Source organism: Parasteatoda tepidariorum, chromosome 12, assembly GCF_982258835.1.
Source record: "Parasteatoda tepidariorum strain Cologne lab strain chromosome 12, Ptep-v5.0, whole genome shotgun sequence".
NCBI lineage: Eukaryota > Metazoa > Arthropoda > Arachnida > Araneae > Theridiidae > Parasteatoda > Parasteatoda tepidariorum.
In genome coordinates this window covers 33,349,452-33,369,841 of record NC_141766.1, presented here as the reverse complement: position 1 = coordinate 33,369,841, position 20,390 = coordinate 33,349,452, and the positions used below count along the sequence as shown (strand labels likewise).

The window sequence follows — 20,390 nt, the reverse complement described above, 5'->3', positions numbered from 1 at the left end:
AGATTATACTAAGTATAAAATTAAATCAGAATATCAAAATTGAGTACCAGACTATTTGAAACAGGAAGAGGAGTAGCATTTTAAAATTTAAGTAAGTGATGTATAAATTTAAAAAAAAAAGAAGTAAATATTGTCCTTTTTTAAATTTCAAATATCTTTTCACCCCTCCCTTATGAATATGCTTTCGTGAATAAAAATGCACCAGAGCCCCCTTAATAAAAACTTTTTCCTCAAACTTAAGTTTCTGCAATGCTATTGTAGCACTGTACCAATTTGAAGAATTGTTTTGAGTGTCAGATTTTGAAAGGCAGAGAGAGGATTTTTTATCATTCATCAACAAGGATAGAAGAAAAACTTCTGTCTTTTCATGATCTCTATTTTATTCGGCAATATTCATTTATTTAAAATGGCCATTGTCTTTCTTGTAATTTGTTATTATTATTATTGAATCTGAGATAAAAAAAAAATGCAGTCAATGTGATAATCTGCAGCACCCACTGCCACTCTAGATGGTTTCTGCTGTCAGACATGAACCTATGTTGAGTTACGCTCTATACAAATTTCTATAGTTTTAACATATTTATTTTTCTCCCTTTAGATACTTGGCATTGCCCACGTCACAAATGCAGAGTTTGTGAAGAGGAACCTGCATTCTTCTGTTTTTCATGTCCAACCTCATTTTGCAAGCGTTGCCTGCAGAGAAGAATCGTACCTACAGATTTCTTCTGCCAAACTTGTGATCTAAAGAACAAGAAATTAAAAAGAGACCGTAACAGTAAAGAGTAAACTGCTATCAGTTATTTATACTTGAAGTATTAAAATTTTTAGTATTACTTGATAATTCTGTTTGCATGAAAACTGTTGAGTTTTAAGAAATTGTTCATTTCATATTGATTAAAATTATGATCACTATAAATTAATTCATTATCTATATTTAGTAACTTAAAAAAACAGTAACTTTGGTGATGTTCGTTTGTTGCATTGCAGTTTTGTTGTTAATTTGTTACTTTGCATGTCTTTAACTAACGCATAGCTGATGAATAAGTAATTTTTATGTAAATAGTTTTTTTAATGAAAGTAATATTTTGTTTAAGATTTAAATTCCATTGTTTTCAAGTTCATTTTTTTTGTATTATCATTATGATAATTTTATACTATGTATAATATTTTTAATAAATAAATTTTAAAACTCTTTTTTTTCGACCAATTTTTAAAAAGTTTTTTAAAATTTTTTGATTGATGTCATATTATTGAATGTGATGGTCTTTTAAGTCAGATTTTAAGTCGTTGCATCAATACATTAATTGTTAAATGAACCAATATCTGACTGATATTGCTATTTTTTCAGAGAAAGTCTTATTCGTTTTGCTAGGATTAAATATTATTTTAATGAAAAGTATCAGATTGTTTTTGCAGTCTAGTACTGTTTAACAAATCATTGTGCTTTTGATAGTTAAACAAATCAATGTGTGTAATTTTTAGAAAGAAAAGTGGTTACATAATTTAACTTAATTGAGGTTCATTTTGAATAATTATGAATAATATTAAGCTTAATAAATAGCTAATCATTTTCATAAAACTAGTGAGAGAAAAAATTCTATAAAGTATTTTTTTCTTCTTTGTAAAACAAAAAGTAAATAGAAATTTATTATTGGGAAAAAAAATTGTAATAGTTTTCTTACAAAGGACTAATACTTAATTTCAAATTAGGTAATATATTTTGCTATGAACACCTCAAAAATCTGAGTTTTCATTGATTATCATTGTTTTCTCTTGATAAGCTAAATTGTGGTTTGAATTATTTAAAAAAATTTAATTTTATTTTGTTCAAAGTAGTACAAAAACCTGTTACTTAATTTTTTTAGTGAATTTGGGTACTTATGAAAAGAATTTTAATTGTTTTTTTAAGAATTATATCATGTATAATGTAGTTTTTATTTGATGTTTTCATTCTCTCCTATTTTTAGGAAAACATTTTTTTTATGTCGTTTATATATAATATATATATACTACCCTACAATAATGCAAGAGACACTTTTTGATATTTTTTTGAATTTGTCAAGAAATACTTAAAGAACTAATTTGTAACTTTAGAACTGTTTGGTTCAGGTTCGTGTGATTATTTTTCATACTTTGCAATAAGGTTTAAAGCTTTCAGAGGTTTGAGAGGCCAACAATAAATTACAAAAGAGAACAAATATTTTTGATCACCCTATGCCAGAAAATCAAGCAATAAGCTTGTAACTTGTATTAGTTATTTTGGTTATTATTTGCATTAACTGCATAAAATTTCATAAATCTAGCTGAAATATTTATGGAGTATGAGCATTTTTTTTGTTTTTTTTTTTTGCAAAAACTTTAAGAATATTTAATAAAATAAAAAATTTTTTTTGGAGCAATCGAAAATTAATAAAAAAATTATATAATTTAATACATAAAATTTCATAAATCTAGCTGAAATATTTATGGAGATATGAGCATTTTTCTTATGTTTTTTTTTTTTTTTTTTTTTTTGCTATAACTTTAAGAATATTTAATAAAATTAAGCAAAATTTTTGGAGCAATCGAAAATTAATTACAAAATGATTGTTTAAAAATTTTTTTTCTTCTGAAAACTGCACAAGATATGATATGTATGCCGAAAAATTGAAAATTATTTTTTCATAATTTTGTGGTGAATCGTGTTTGGCAACAAAATCTGATTAAAATATCTTAAAAGCGTAAAAAGTTTTAAGCAATTTTCTATATAAATTTTGTACTTTTTAAAAGAAAGCTCAAAATAATCAGGGAGTTATCAAAAATTTTATTATGTACTATTGCAAATTATGCTACCTTATAATTACTGAACAGCAAGAGTAAAATTAAATATGTGATATGCCCTTTATTATACGCAAATTTTTTCTCAATTCTCTTAAATGATAATTAAGAGGGTCAATAATAAGCATATTTATTTCATTAAAAGAAAAAGAATAATAAAATTTTATCTGATTTCTTGAATAAAAATATCACATATTTAAATTCATTAGTATTTTTTAAGGCTAAAAATTAGAACTGGGGAAAAGAATGGATCCATGCATTTGACCCTTCCCTCTCCACTTTTCAGTTATATAGGAATGTACTTTGATTTTTTTCCTTTTCCTAATATTTTTCTTATTTAATTGTTACGAATATTTTTTAAAATTTCCTTGACGCTTTCTTTTAAAACTATGTTTAATGTAGTTTTCAGTTCCATTTAGTTTCCTTACTTAAAATATTTTAATCTATTTGGAAATCAAGGCAGAAATTAATGTACTTTCTTCTTCTATGACTCTCCACACGTTAATGGTGAAAGCATGTAAAGTGTTGCTATAGGTAGAGAGTTCTGCTCTACGCCACCTATTGCTCATTTTGATCACCAATTAAGATTTCCTCTTGTTTGAAAATATAACCATCAAAAGTTTTACAGTTTTATTTTTTTGCACAATTATTATTAGCACAATTTTATTTTATATTTTAATAACTAATAATTGTTTTATGTAAAAATTATCTTTTGAAAATAATAGTTATTATTTTTATGACTAATAATTATTTTAATTATATTATAAGCATAATTTAGTTTATTTTTCAGTTCTACTTGCATTTCATTACGGAAACTAGTCATTGCCTGTTTGTTTCATTGAACATATAATTTATTTCATGTCTGTAAATTTGCTTGTGATTGAAGGAATAATTTTTTGTTTAACGAACAACTGCTATCATATATTTTGTTATTGGATTATCCATAAATGATAAAAATGTTTTCATACATCTTAATGTATTAGTTGTGCAATATGGGTAACACAGTTTGCAAATTATCCCTAATTTGCCTTCCTATTTTAATTTTTGCTGTGCAATAATTCAATTTTCATTGACCTTTATTTTTTTAAACAAGGTGAATTTAGTTCATTATTTTTCTAAAATGGCTTTACTGTTAATCTTATCCATTATATTTACTTTTTAAACTTATTCTATAATGTACATTATTGAGATTGTTATAACTCTAGTTAAAAATTGGTTGGACTGATCAATCTTGTATCCTATGCATTTTTCTCATTGTCTCCTTTAAAATTTTTACTGTATGTACTATCATTGATTTTGCAGCTTATTATTGTGGGAAAATTAGTAACTGTTTTTTACTAAACTGGTCTTTCTATATTTGTAAAGGTATTATTTGTCATTATTAAATATTTAGTTTATTTTGCTTGTATTTTATGACCAAAATGGGTAATTTGTGTTTGTATTATTTTTACCATTACAAGATAAAAATAATATATAATAATGCAGTAATTTAAAAATTAACTTAGCGTGTACAAGATATGTTGAAATAATTTTCAATAATTTTTATTATATTTAAAGTGATATTTTATTTAGAATTCTAAGTAAAAATTGTGTAATTAGAACAAAATGAAAATGTGGTTAAGAATTTGTTTATATATTTCTGCTTAAAATTTCAAAACCTTTTACATTTCTTTAACTTCTAAAACTTTTATTGCAAAAAATTATTTTTTAATTTACAAATAATTTCTAAATTAAGCAAATGCATAGACTCATAATTTATAACAATATGATTTTACTTAGCAAATTCAAGTTATCATTTAAATTTTATAAAGTTTTTCCAAGAATAGCATTAGTTTTTCAAAAATATTCAATGAAAAATGGTTGGCTTTATTGAGACCTATTTAAAAAATGTAATTTTTTATTATGCATTTAAAATATAAAATCTATTCTGATTAACATGACACTTAATGGAGTCATTCAAAGCTATTTATTAAAATAATTTTTTCAAGATACATATTTTTATTATTGTTCTAGAAAATCTTCTCTTTTCCAAAAGCTTTTAGTTTATTTTATGCTAAAAAATAAATATCTTCAAAATAATATATTTTCATTCAGTATCATATGATTTTATGATGTTTTCCTATGAAATATAATTTTTTTAGCTATGAAACTATTTCAACGTGCACAAGTTATGTTGCAATCGTTTTAATTGTATTTGAAGTGTTATTTTATCTAGTGTTGTTAGTAAAAATTTTATAATTAGAACAAAGTAGAAATGTGGTTGAGACTTTATTTTGACCTTTCTGTTTAAAAGTTCAAAACCTTTTAAATATTTTTAAGCATTTAATTTTTTATTGTAATTAATTGTTTTTAAATTTGCAAGTATTTTTTTAAATTAAGAAAATTTCTAGTATACTTCATGTAAATGATTTTTTTTCCGTGCTTTTAAATGATTAAATTTTTTAAAGTTTTATCCAAGAAATGCTTTAGTTTTTACAACTATTAATAATAAATGATATAAATATAAAATCTATTCCGGTTAATATGGAGGTGAATGGAATAATTCAAAAGTTATTTATTAAAATAATTTTATATATATTCAATTGTTCTTTGACCTAATATAAGCTTCTTAAGATTACAAAATATAAAAATTGTGAAAACTATTTCTATCTTGTATTTTATTTATTTATCTTGACTGGTGATTGTCATTAATTACTTAGTAAATTATTAATTATGTTGCATTTATTTGAAAATTTTCTAAATGTGAAATGTGTTATTAAAATGTGAAATTTAATGTTTTTTCTATATGTGAAATTTTTCTAAATGTGAAATGTGTGTATTAAAATATAAATTAACTTTAATGTGAAACAAAAATGTTGCCATTTCGAAGTTTAAGTTGTTGTTAGGTTAGAGTTGTCGTTTAAAGTTCATCCCTGCATTATGCAGGTTTTTTTTTTTTTAAAAAAAAGTTAAAATGTGAATTGTGTTATTAAAATGTGAAATTTAGTGTTTTCTAAATGTGAAATTTTTCTAAGTGGGAAATGTGTATATTAAAATATAAATTAACTTTAATATAAACAAAAATGTCGCCATTTTGAAGTTTAAGTTGTTGTTAAGTTAGTGTTGCCGTTTAAAGTTCATGCCTGCAGGTTTTTTTTTTCTAAAAAAGTTCATAAATTATATTTAATTAGATGTATTCAATTTAAGTTCAGTATAATTTATCTATTCAATATACATTTTATAATTCATTATCATTGTACGTTATTTCTTCTCTGTGTAAAATTACATAAAATGTTCATTGATTAATATAACTATAAAATGTCGTTTAAGTTATTTATTAAATTCTATTTTAGAAATAAGGTAAATTTCTAATATGTTTAGACATCTATATTTAGTTCTTTCCCCAAATATGTAGAAAGATAAATTTAGGAGAGTTTGAGGTTTTTTCCAGATATAAGTTCCAAGTGATATCAGCACCCCCTATATGGTAATTTTCCTTTTTCTGATCTTTGTTTTTTGGTTAAGCCTTATTAACTGCCCCTTAAAATCAACAAGAACCTTGATAAGACATTATAGTGTAATTTCTCAATATTCAAAAATATGATAGATAACTTACACTCTTTTTAGTTTTTGGAAGTTATTAATATCATTCACGTATCACTCGACATATAATTAATAATTTAGTTGACTTGCATTTGAAATTGTTTTTTATTAAAACACAGTACTGGTAAGAATTTTTTTTGTTGTTGTCAGTTTTGATAATAAACTGCTATATTTAAAAAGAGATAATAAACTCCCAATTATAATTTAAGCATAAATAAGTTTTAATTTCTTAAGAATAAAAAAATTGGCTTATATGTTGTTATTTTATCTTCATATTAATTTGATTCATATTATTCTCTCTCAGAAAATGTATGAATTCATAGTTTTATAATTATGATTGTTTTCATTTTGTTAAATTATAAAATCAATATCTGTTTAATGTGAATCTGAATGGGATCATTCAAGGTGACCTGTTTAATGCTTTAGGGTACATTAATTCTTTTATATTTATGGTAAAATAATTCCTTTTTAATAAGCAGTTTTCATAATATATTTTGTAAATAAAGCACTTTTTTTATTAAACTCTTTTATTCATTGAGAAATTTCTTAAGATTCCATAGCAGTTTATAATTAATCAATGCTGACCTTAGTTTTTTTTAATTAGCAAAAATTTTAAGTTATGTTAACTTAATGTCCCTAGATTCAGGACATTAAGTTATTTATAAGTTCATTGTTTTGATTTGAAACAACAATTGTGGAATTTTATCTCTTTTTGCTGCAAAATTTTGTATTTTTGAAATATACTGTGATATAAATTAGCTGCTCTTAATTATGTATCACTTTAACTATATTATTTTGATATAAGGGATAAATTTTTAATGTTTACTCACTTCATATGAGAGAAGCTTTTTCCAGAGTGAGAAACAAGGCAAACAAAAATTTAGTACTTGTTGTTTGCTAAAATTTTCTTTGAAGAATTTTTTATGTAAAAAATAATTTTGTACATTTGTAAACATTTTAGATTTGTTTTGTATCTTGAAATGTGAATATTTGTTGTAATAATTGTAAGAATTTATACTGCCCTATTTCGTATTAAAGGTTTTCTAAAACTACTTTTTTTTTATTATTTCATATGTACACATTAGAACTGTAAAATATTTATCCCAGTATTGGAGCATTTTATTATATAAATCTATATAGTAGATGTTTTTTATAATGACCCTTGTATTCTGAGCAAAAATGGGCAGTCTAGGGTATAATTTCTATAGCAGGAGTACACAAAACTGCAGAAACTAGGTATTTACTCTTTTTTTTTTTTGTTTCTGGTTACACTAGCTACAAGCTAAATAACACATGTTAAAATAATCTCAAAGTCTAAGCAAAATATGAAATAAAATAATTATGTTTTATACATTAGTCATTTTAATAGAAAGGGGAGGGCAGTGACCGCGTAAGTATCTCAAGAGTGAAGGGGCTTTCTCCCACCCTGTGTACATATATATACACACTGCCCTACAATAATGGAAGATGGCCCTACAAAGAAAATTTAGGAAAGAAATTGTTTACCTGTCAATTCTTTATCTCTCATTTAACGAAGTATATTTTTTAATTCTGTTACACTATTTTTTATTTTATTTTTTATTCTGTTCATTGTGACAGTTGAAACCAAGACTTTACTCATCAGTCAGTAATAGAGACGTATATTTTCTCTGTGTGGGGATGATATGGTAACAGCTCGCATCTTTGAATAGCAGGGTAGAATAAGAAAAATAAATATTATAGGTAATACAGGGAAATTTTCAGGAAAGACCACTTCACACACTTTGATCACAGAAGTTTCCGGAAATCAAATTTTCAAAGGTGGAACTTAAAAACACAGTTTATTTTATTTGTTTGTTAGGGAGAGCTAGAGATATACTTTATTAGCTTATATTCATGATTAATATTCATTTTTTATCAGTAAATAGTTGTTTGCAATCATAACTCAATAAAAAAAGACATATTTGTAAATCTTAATTATTTCTCCAGGTCACCATAGATATGTGTAAAATTTTAAAAATATTTTAAGTAAACTAAGAAATATCGAGAAAAAGGAAAAAAAAATTTTTTTAAATTTTTTTTCTAATTTTTCAATAAAATTTTTTTTTTAACTGAAGAAATTTTCCGGAATCTTGACTTGGGCTCACAATCACCCCTGCTTCTAGGTGACGATCTCCTCCATGTATGACCACTTTTGGGAGGCATGAAATATTTTTTCGCACACTTCGCATTGAAGAAAACCTAGGAGAGATAATCAAAACCTCTCTCAGCGACCGAACAATCCTTATGACCAAATGCGGAAGAGGTTAATTAAGGATACAAGAAAAAAATATCAAAACAAGAAATTTTAACAATACAAATAAGTGGATTAAAATTTATTCAAAATATTTGTGTGAAGCCCTTATTTAGAGAGATCTTTTGAACGTCTTCTGAAAAAGATCTACAACCTCATGTTGCAGTCAGATTGCACTAAAGACGATGCTATCAATGATTTATTTTAAGGGTTGAAAGCTAAATTAGAAAAGAAAAGTTGTTTTAGAAAAAAATTAGTATCTCAATCAAACAAGCTCTTAAAGCTGATAACAAAATAAGCTTTTTATGATATAAAATTAACTGCTAACTTAAACAAAAACATAATCATTAATCTATTTAAAATAGTTCGATTTTTCATTCTTACTAAATTTGTTTTTATGCGTAATTATACCAGCAGGAATCATTTTTATTGACGCTTAAGTTAATTAATCAATTCGGTTTCTATGATACTATCAAAAGTGGCATTTCCACACCAAGAAAATTACATTGAGTAAAATTAAAATCGTTAGGGAAAAACCATGTATCTCCGATAACATTTTGAAATCAATGGAGGTAACACCTAAGAACAAACAACCCCCGTTAACGACAATTTTACCATTTGGAATAAAGAATGATTGCTCTGAGTGAGAGGTTTCACTGTATTTATTTTTGCTTTAATTAATAATTACCTCTAAATTAAGAATATAATATCATATAATATAAATTATTGGAAAATATAATACTTATTATTATTACATAATATACATCATAGGAAGATATTTCATAGGAAAATTTTTATGACTTTTAAAGGCTGTGTCCCTTCATTTTAGAAAGTGAGGGGGTAAAATTAAGTATTTATTATTTAACGCATTGATTCTATTATTTTTGGATCAATTTTTCGGCAGTTATTACTACTAATTTTCGCTTTATTTTTAAAATCCGACTATTTTTAATAAAATATTATTCATTAACTCCTTAATTTAAAAAAGTACATTTGAGTAATCCTTTTTTGTCAAGTCTGAAAAATGTGATTTCGCTGTAAATCCGCGCGGATGTTGTCACCTATCTTTTTATTTTTTTCGTTGTTGTTACTGCTACGGATTTCATGATTTTTAAAATCACATTTCTTTTAATGTGAGAACGAAGAGTAAATGTAATTTTTTTCCAAAATGCTTGAATATCGTCCATTATACTTTATATTCCTTTATGTGTTGATAAGAAGAAAAAAAAGAAAATCGAATAGAAGCTTTCTTTTGTATTCTTCCTTTTAATTTTATGAATGTTACTTTTGTTTACAAAAATTTTATCTATTGTTTAATATTTTTTTCATTTAACTGAACGAAAATAATCTTCAGTGTGCAAAAGAAACGAAAAAAAAAAAAAACTATACATTGAGAAGGGAGGGTTTAGTTTGATATTAGAACTAGAGAAAACCTTAATCTAAATCCAACCCTAGTTTAAAAAGTTTTTAGATAATCTCTTTTCCAGCTATCACATGTCTGTAATGTGCTGCAATTATTTTTTTTTATCATATCTGATTTTTTGCATGTAATTAAAATAATACACAATAATTTATTGGATAAAATTTTCATTACAGTTTTGATTGGATTAATAATTTGGATTTTAACTGTAAAACTTGTATACATTTATTATTATTATTTGTTTTTTATATTTATTTTTAATTCATTAAACAAATAGTTCATTATTTACTTCTAAAATTTACAGATAAATGCAATTTTAACTTCAGAGGAGAAATTTTTTTTACTGGGAAAATGAAAAATAAACATATTATTATAATGATTTTATGATTAACAATTTCATAAAATATCCTTAGTGGTAGATGGATCATGTGTTAGAGTCCCTTTGGCGTGAGGGTAACCGTGAGTGGTTTTCCTCTCCATGCAACGCCAATGCGGGTTAGTTCCATCAAAAAGTTCCCCCCAAGGGCAAATCTCTCCTGATTCTTGATTCAGGAGTTCCCTTGTATTCTGGATTGGGTTCAAAATTACAAGGCTACGCAGTTTAACATTAGTAGTCGTAAACTCAAAATTGGGTTTGCCGTTCAACGTCGGTTATAAAATAAATAAAAAGTTATACTAAAGATACACACAAACCTCTTTGTTTCAACTATGTAGTGGTAACAACTGTGTGTAATATTGTCTGCCTATGGAAAGAACTCCTCTTCCCATTCCTTTGAAGCAGTGGCGGTGACTATGGTTTCAAGTTTATTGTTGGGGTTAATAATTAAGGCAGGTTTTACCTCGGTCAGTGAGAGAAAGGGAATCAGGGAAGAGAGAAGTTCCCCTCTTTGAAATGCACTATTTTCAGTTTTCCGATAGTAGCAGACGGCCTTAGACTTTATGTCGAGGGGAGTTCTTTCCATAGACAAACTATATTTACATTATTATAAACTTTTTAGTCAAGAAAAGTGTTAATGACTTCAGATATTCTTAGAAAAATCATTGAAGTTATTATTTTCACTTAATGCTATTTCAATTTTACTTATATATAAAGATATTTTAAGAAATAATAAATTATAATCACATCTTCAATTAATATGATTATAATTTAAGTTATCTAATCTTGAAATATCTTTATTTAGTACTGAGTTAATATTGTAAGTATTAAGAATATTTAAGGAATAATGACTTTCCATTATATAAGCTTATTTTAATCATTTCATTACTTTAATCATTATTAGTACATTATTTATGTTTTTGAAATAACAAGACTAAAACTACTTAAATGAATAAATATAGTAATCAAAATCAGTAATTTATATTGGTTTTGAATCTTACTCGTTTTAATAATGTCAATTTCGAATTTTTAAACAAAAAAATTTTTTTTTTCCTTTCATTTTCCTAAAATAAAAGTAATGAAAATAGGAGAATCAAAAAATATGTTTTTTTCTTTTAAATTAAAATTACAAATAAATTATCCTCTATTATTTTTGAAAATAACATTATTTCATTATTTTACGCCAGTTTTCGTTACATCGCTCATTTAGAAGTGAATATACTTTTTTTATAAAATAGATGGCAGCACCATAAGCTGTAAACTGTATTTTTTGAAGCATTGTTTAATACTAATTGAGATTCTTTAGGGTTTGATCCCACTCAATTTAAATTAAAAGTTGCCTAAGATTCAGGCATCAATTAACAATTACATTGCATGGCTTGGTAGTTAATATAAATTAAAGATCAGTTTTGTAATGAATGCTTTCACTTTCTAGTTTAATAGATGGCAGCACTACAAAACGTAATGAGAGTATTTTTTTATTGTATTTTTTCTATTTGATAAAGACGTTGATAATATAAATGAATCTTTATGGTGCTTTGTTTGAATAAAAATGAATTAGGAAATATCAAAAAGTGAAAGTTGCTGTTTGGCTATTTATAATAAATCAATTTTAATTAACAACAAAAAGTCTAATGTTTATTGTAGAGTGTACTCGCAGTTAGGGTCCAATAGCTAAATGTTCTTGGGTTTCATACTCAATAATGTCATTTAAGTGTGGAGCAGTCCTGAAATTATGACGGAAATGAAAAAGAAAAACTGGTCGTAAAACCATTTTAATTAGTTTTCAGGAGAAGGAAAATAAGCTCTCGATTCGGAATTGAATACTATTCCTCACTATTGTGTTTTCCTCGGGTCGGAAATAGTCTGATCTATGTCGTAAACATAAACATACGAATAAGATTTCGTAACCTCAAATATCGTCTAAACAAGTTAATCGAAATGTTTTCGTCGTAACAAGATTCTTTTTGGGTAATTTGTTACACAAAAGGTGTATCATACATATTCCTCTTCACTCCGAATTGGTGCACATGGCTTCTATCATAGCTTTCCATCTCACTCTATTTATGGCCAGATAATTTGTCTCTCTCCTAGTCTTTCCTATTGTTTTCAATTCGTTTATAATCGTCCTGTTCAAAGTATTTTTTAGGTCTTCCTCTTTTTCTATAGCCCTCAGGCTTCCAATCAAAAACTTTTTTTACTTTAAATTTTTCCGTTTCACGTCGAACATAACCAATCCATTTTCCATTTACGTTTTTTAATTTTCAGATCTTCTGTTTTTGTTTTGCTTTTCTAAGGATTTCTGCATTACAAATTTTATGGAACCACTTGATACTCAAGATTCTTCTTAAACAGTTGTTAATGAATACTTGACATTTTTTCATTTTATTTTTATTGCAGTGGCATGTCTCTGATTCACATAGTAGAACAGATTAAATATTTGTAATAAAAATTCTAATTTTCGTTGAATTTGTTATGTTTTTGTTTTTCCAGAATTTATTAATTATACTTCCAAGCTACGTAAAGCTTCTTACCTCCTCTAGCTTATTATTTTCTAAGAATATGTCCTTTAATTGTTGAGGATTAATTTTCAAAATTTTGGTTGATAATAAGCCCCATTTTCTTTGCCTCTATGTTTAAAATGTGTGAAAAAGTGTATCGGTATGTCTTTTTTCCTTGAAATTTAATGACTTAAGTATAATAGTAAAAAAAACAACAACAATGTAACGTTTTTATTTATTTATTTTAACAATCTTCAATATAAGTATCGCGTCTTTATAACAGTTTTTTAAATTTAAATTTAAGGTTAATGAGATAAGATCCATCAATGCATTCCTGACATATTTGCATTCATGATATTACATCATATAACATAACATTATACATTTTACGTTTCTGACATCGCATTTAATAATTTGACATTATACATTTTGCAGTTATAACATTACATTTAATGAAGGAACATTATACATCTTGCATTCATTAAACACTTTAAAGACACTTAAAGTAAGACACTTTTTGGGGAACATAATTTGTAGCACAATTAGTGTAAGTATGAAAACCCCTTTTATATTTAAAATTAATGGTTTAAATATGAAAGTAACAAATGCTAATTTTTTTGACAATCAACTATACATATACTATTACAATTTTTGAAGTAGGTTACCTTATTTCAATTTTAAGTTTTTGTTGATGATGCATGTCAATAAATTTAAGAGATTTTTATGTAAATGAAATTACATTAAATGGTATTATACATTTTGCATTAATTGCATTTCAGTTAATGACATGCTATAATACATTTTGCTTCCATTAAACATAACAAGACTATTCTTGGGTACCGTAATTTGTTACACAAAAAATATGTAGCTATGACTTTTTTCTTTAAACTTTAATGACTTAAATATGAAAGTAGCAAACAGTAATATTTTTATGAAACAAATATATAAAAAACACTTTGAAATAGTTTTCCAATTTACAATTTTAAGTTTTGTTGATATTTTGTTGACATCAATGTATTCATAACATTTCTTTAATAGGACATCATACATTTCTCCTTCATGATATTATATTATATGATATGTCATTATGCAACTTATATAACTAGATATTTATTGGGTAATTAATTATTCTTTAACAATTTTTGGTTTGCAAGTTAGGGGAAGTTCCAAAAAAATATTTCCGAAAGCAAATATGCTCCTACTTAACAATATTTTCGTGACTTACATAAATTTAACATTCAGTAAATGTAAAGTTTGCATACACCTTAATGCCAGGAGATTAAACTGTATAAATTCTGGATAAAATTACGGGAAAAAGCACGATCTATCTAAATGCAGCATCAGTAAAATACATTTTTACCGTACATTTTATACCGATATTTTTCAGTAAAAAAACTATTAAAATCATCAAATCTAATTTATTCATGAAATAAAACTGAAAGGGTTTCCTAATACTAATTACTTTACCCTATGAAAAGCATAAAACACATTTTCAGTTTATACTACAAGTAAAATATTTTTGATCCAACTTCTTTGTGCGAATTCTTTTAAGAGTTACATTGTTCTATATTATTCTTTAAATTCCCCTTTCGACCGAACTCAACAGTCGAAGGAAGAGGAAAAAAATTTAAATATGCTTTCGATCCCCTTTATTGGATTTTCACATGAGGGTCGTGGTGGCTCAGGGGATAGAGCGATCGCCTCCCAATAAGGTGACCCAGATTCGAATCCCAGCGATGGCTGGTCGGTACGAATTCCACACCTGACTCTCACTGAACACAGTGCTGATGTAAAGTATTCTCAGTGGTAGACGGTTCATGGGTTGAGTCCCGTTACCGTCAGACTGACCCTATCTTGTTTTAACTCTTTCGACGCCATCTCATTTTGGCGAAATTTGTGGGAAAATCACAAATTTTTTAAAAAAATGTTTTAATTTTTGTAAAACTCTAGATAGATTCATACCATAAAGGAATTTGGTAAAAAAAAGAGAAAAAAACTGAAAATATAAATATCCAAAAATGTTACGTACAAAAAAAACTTGTCCCGCAGCGGACTGATCATTAAGACACGGTTCCCAGCAGATCACCGAAGTCAAGCATCACTGGCTGCGGTCAGTGTGCGGACGGGTGACCACTCGGATTAGTCTGCGTAGTGACCGAGGGTGTGCGGTATTCGTCCTCGTTACCGTAAAGTGCTCGACTTCGCTTGCAGGTCGTCGGGCTACCGAAGCGGGGGTGCCATCCCCTCTGCAGAGGATCAAAATTGTGATGGCATGTCTTCGGATCATCCTCAGAGATGTTTCCCAGACCGTCGCCAATAGCCCATTGTGCAGCTCTAGTGCGACGTAAATTAACTACAACAACAACAAAAAAAATCTTTTTAAATAATTAGAAAAATATCTGAAAATTGAGCGAGAAAAAAGTGTATGTAGGAAGATTGATCCACAGAATGTTATCAACGTTTTAATAAAAAAACAGAGAACTCTGAACAGAAAATAAATATTTTAAAGTGGTAGTTTATCAATTGTGATTTTTCGTTTAATAAATTCAATTTAGTAGATTTTTATCCACCACTATTTCTAAATAATTCATTGGCTTATATAATTCGCCACTTTAAAGCACTTATGACTTGCTATGCCTTTTAAAAAGTAAGCAAAAATAGTCAACTATTTGCAAAATTTACTTTGAAGTTATTTACCGTTTTTTAAATTATTTTGGCGTGTCCGGAGCAGTTGGCATCTCTGAAAAAATGGATGCGAGATTTCATTTATATATTTAAATTTTGAGAATATGAATCTCATTGTGAGATTTAAAAATCACGTGAATCCGTATCTCGATATTTAATTTTAAAATCGCGTGAATACGAATCTCGATATTTAATTTTAAAATAGCTTGAATACGAATCTCGATGTTTGATTTTATAATCGCGTGACAACGATTCTCAAAATTTGATTTTAAAATCGCGGGAATACGAATTCTGTTGTATAATTTTTAAGTCACTTGAACACGAATCATAATAGCGGCTTTTTTTACGCGATATTTGATTTAAAGTCGTGAAAATACGAAACACGATCTGTGTTTTTAAATCATGGGAATGTAATTTTAAATCGCTTCTGCATAAATAGGAAGAAGCATAAAAATGATTCTTTTATTTTCTCGGGAATTCGAAAACGATAAACTTTCTTTGATAAGGCTGATGTTTTTAAAAGTGAAATTGGAAAAAAAAAGCGGAAAAAACAAGCAGCATGCTTGAAAGTTTAAAGCAGTAAAGTTTTGGGTAAAGAGCGGCTGTGCGAAGTTGAGGAAAAAATTCTTATATCAATCTCTGTCAGACTGCCCTGAGTCTTCGGATAAGATAATTTTGTCAGTTTTTTTCCCTTTTTTAGTAATACTAAAAAATTTCAGCTATGGTAGAGAGTTTTTCGCAAAAGTCGTTCACGAGTTCGTGTATATTATACATATCTGATGAGGTTTTTCATTTTCGATTAATCCGTTGTGATTCGCTGGGTTTTGATAATGTCAGTCTTTTTTTCAATGCTTGAATATTTATTTGTGCACACTTTTTTGTGCACCGAAGGACTGTTTACTATTCTATAGCAAGAAAAAAGGCTTTTCGCGTTGTTGTTAAACAATCTCTTTTGCGAAAAGTTTTTAACAAGTTTTTATAGTAACCAAGTTTTCATAGTAACCAAGTTTTTATAGTAAAAGTTTTATAGTATAGTAAGTAATTAAATCAAAATGTCAAAAATGAGTTAGTGGATGAAGTTGCAATAGTATCTGAACAAAATTATTAGAATAAGTTAAATTCCGTAATCGGAAATTAAATCTGTGCTTAGATAATTAAATTTTTTTGGGATCTTTTTATCGAATAATTTTTAATGTAATGTAACAATTTATTTATAGTCAAGAAACAAATATTTTTGCGATAAATAACTAATAACTTTAACGACAATTTTTGATTGAAAAACAATTCCCGTTTGGAGACTTTTATACAATAATAAATATAGTTGACAACAGTATTAGGGGGACCGGAAAGAAATGTCGTTTCGGTGCATTTGATATTTGTCATCAAGATTTTATTTTTAATTAATAATGTATTCACCCTCGTTAGCAGCAACCTTTCAATGTTGGATTGAAATCAATCGAAATGGATCGAAAAAAATGAATTGGTTTTTGATAGTTATGAATATTTAATGCGCCAAAACGACATTACCTTCCAGTCCCCCTAATAATAGTTCGAAATAAATAAATTTCTAAAGAAGATTAATTTAGTTATTTCAAATATTTAGGTCTAAATAGAAAGTAACCTTATTTTATTTAACAATGGACTAAATATTAACATAGTTTTTTAAAGTGGTGGTTTGGTTTCTACGAAGTATAACTATCTGAGATTTCAAATGCAATTTGAATTTTCTCGAAAGAATTTTGTCGCGTAAATGTGTGAATGAACAATGCAAAGTTTCTTCATATGCTTCGCATGCGAATCTTTTCTTTCCATTGTTAAATTACAGACTAACTAGCGAAAACATTTGACTGTATTTTAAATCTGGTATAATTTCCTAATGCAAAGAGTCATTTCAAATTTTACTTTATCAGACTTAGGGTAATGTTAAGAATGGAGCCTTACACTTTGCGACGCTTTTCGGAGTAGGCGATTACGTAAGTGATAAGGAAAAAACAGAGAATTTATTTAAAAGTAATAATTTAGACCATTGGTCGGAAAAACTACATTATTTTTTGTAGTTTATTACAACTACTTTTATTTAAATGCAGTGACTACAAACTACCTTCGAAGTGTAGTGACTACATCACTACGTTAAGAAACCGAACTTAGCTGGAGAAATTAATTTACACCTATTTTCAAAATGTTTTCGAATAAAAAATTAGCTTGTATTAAGCATGAAGAATTTTTTTTTACAAATATTTATTCATGTTTAGATGAGATAATTTGTCATACCAAACCATTTTTTTCCAATTTGTTCATTTAACAATAAACTCTTTTTGCCTTGAGTCCCGCAGTGGAATGATCGTTAAGACACGGTTCCCAGCAGATCACCAAAGTCAAGCATCGCTGTCTGCGGTCAGTGTGCGGGTGGGTGACCACTTGGATCAGTCTGCGTAGGGACCGAGGGTGTGCGGTATTGGTCCTCGTTAAACTGTTCTACCGTAAAGTGCTCGACTTCGCGTTTAGGTCGTCGGGCTACCGAAGCGGGGGTGCCATCCCCTCTGCGGAGGATCAAAATTGTGATGGCATGTCTTCGGATCATCCTCAGGGATGTTTCCCAGACCGTCGCCAATAGCCCATTGCGCAGCTCTAGTGCGACGTAAATGAACAAAACAAGCAAACAACTCTTTGCCTTGAATATTTAATTTAAGAAATGCGAAATTATCAATAAGCACTTGCAATTTTTTGAATTAAATTTTAATTCCTTTAAGAAATTAAGTACATCGAAAATACGTTTCTTTCCTTTTAAATAACATCAATGCTTCACGAATTGCATTCACGTGTGAAAGTGTGACTTAAGTGATTGAATATCTATTTTTCGTAATTACTAGTTTAAATATTAGTTAGACATGATTCTAGTTACTTATTTCTAGTTAACGTTCAGCTGCAGCCACAGAGTCATTTTCACTGCATGCATTAACAGACATGCGAAGATTTGTACCCATCAAATTCGAAAAATTAGTTGCATTGGAACCTTGAAGTAGTAGGGAACCGATTATCCGGAACGATCGGGACCATATAACTGATTTTTCCAGTTTTCTGAATCGCTACAAAAAGCCGTTTTTTTAATTGTTAAACCCAACTAAAAGAATTTTTTTTTTTTTTTGGAAATAATCTTAAAAAGAAGAAAAAACGATGGAGTAATACACTAATGATTATTTCCAAAATGATGGTAAGGTAAACGTCTTTCAAAAAAGAAAGAAAAATCCTAAAATCTTATGAGGAAAAAAAATTTTTTAAAAAAAAAATGACGGGAAAATTTAGCGAATTTCGTTCCGGTTTTTTGGTTTTCCGGTTTTCTAATTTCCGGATAACGGGTTCTGTACTGTAGTAAAAAATTAAAACTAGTTGCCGGGACTCGATACAAACTACTGTTTTTTTTTTGTATCGCACAACTCTATACACTACTTTTTTTAAAAAAAGGAGCATGCTACACCACAAACTACGAAAAAAGGCGGGTATAACCTGGTTGGTAGGGCACTGGGCCCATGTCCAAGAGGTCGTAGGTTTGATCCCCGCCGTCCAAAGACTCCCTATGCACGAAATAGTGACTGATGCACGTTAAATATGTCGAGTCACAAAGTCCTCCATGTTCTCATAACAAATCATACCTCTGGGGGTACTGATACAGGAGTTTCCTTGTCTTCCTGATGTGTTATTAAATTACAAGGCTAGTCATAAACCCAAAATTGGGACGGCTGTTCAACGACGGTTATACACTGGAGAGCCAAAAGAACTGGTATACCTGCCTAATATCGTGTAGGGTCCCCACGAGCACGCAGAAGTCCCGCATCACGACGTGGCATTGATTCGATCAATGTGTGAAGTAGTGCTGGAGATAATTGACACCATGAATCCTGCAGGGCTGCCCATAAACCAGTGGGAGTAAGAGGGGGTGGGGATATCTTCTGAACATTACGCTGCAAGGCATCCCAAATATGTTCAATAATATTCATGTCTGGGGATTTTGGTGGATTTCCGATACTCACGGTAATCTCGTGAAGTGGTCGTAATTGAAAATTCAAATTTCATTGCTATCTCGGAGATGCTATGTCAGATCTCCCGTGCTCCGACTATAACACCACGTTCAAACTCATTTAAATCTGTATAACCTGGCATTGTAGCAGCAGTAACCGATCTAAGAACTGTGCTAGACACTCGTTGTCATATATACCCGTTGCCGATCGCAGCGCAGTACTTTCATTGGCTCCATGTCCCTTTATTTGCATACTCATGCCTGTACCAGTTTTTTTGGCTCTTCAGTGTAAAATAGAATAAAAATTATGAAAAAAAGTAGCGACTTCAGTAGTTTCGCTATTTGTAGTGTTCTACTTCTGACCACTGATTTAGACCTACTAGGGACATTTTATGATTGCCCCCTCACTCAAATTAAGATTTTGTTGGCATAATCGTTTAACTGAGGATCTTAGTCGAAGGGAGTAAAGCTTATTCATATCTTGAAAAATAAGATATTGCTTCTAATGTATTTTTTTTTTACGCTGAATCGTTCATGTCTTTAAGACTAACACTTCAAAAGTCACAAGCGTTTTTATGTACCAAAATGCAGTTTTGTGTTTATTATATCTATTTACACCCTTGACTTTGCAATATAAACAAGCGATGTATTGAAATCTATGTAAAGTTTTACGCTAAGTTGAATCTAACCAAAATCAACTCGATATAACTATAATAATCTAG

The 20,390-nt window shown here is 28.1% G+C and overlaps 1 protein-coding gene across 1 annotated transcript in view; it reads left to right on the top strand.

The window, feature by feature from the left end:
* LOC107440919 (histone-lysine N-methyltransferase NSD2) overlaps positions 1 to 7,451 on the top strand; it is a 102,286-nt gene extending 94,835 nt beyond the window's left edge. Inside the window, exon 16 of the mRNA XM_016054009.4 lies at positions 599 to 7,451. Within this exon, the coding sequence (XP_015909495.3) occupies positions 599 to 786 (188 nt within the window). The 3' untranslated portion in view covers positions 787 to 7,451. The remainder of the gene's footprint in view (positions 1 to 598) is intronic.
* The last annotated feature ends 12,939 nt before the right edge of the window (positions 7,452 to 20,390 follow it).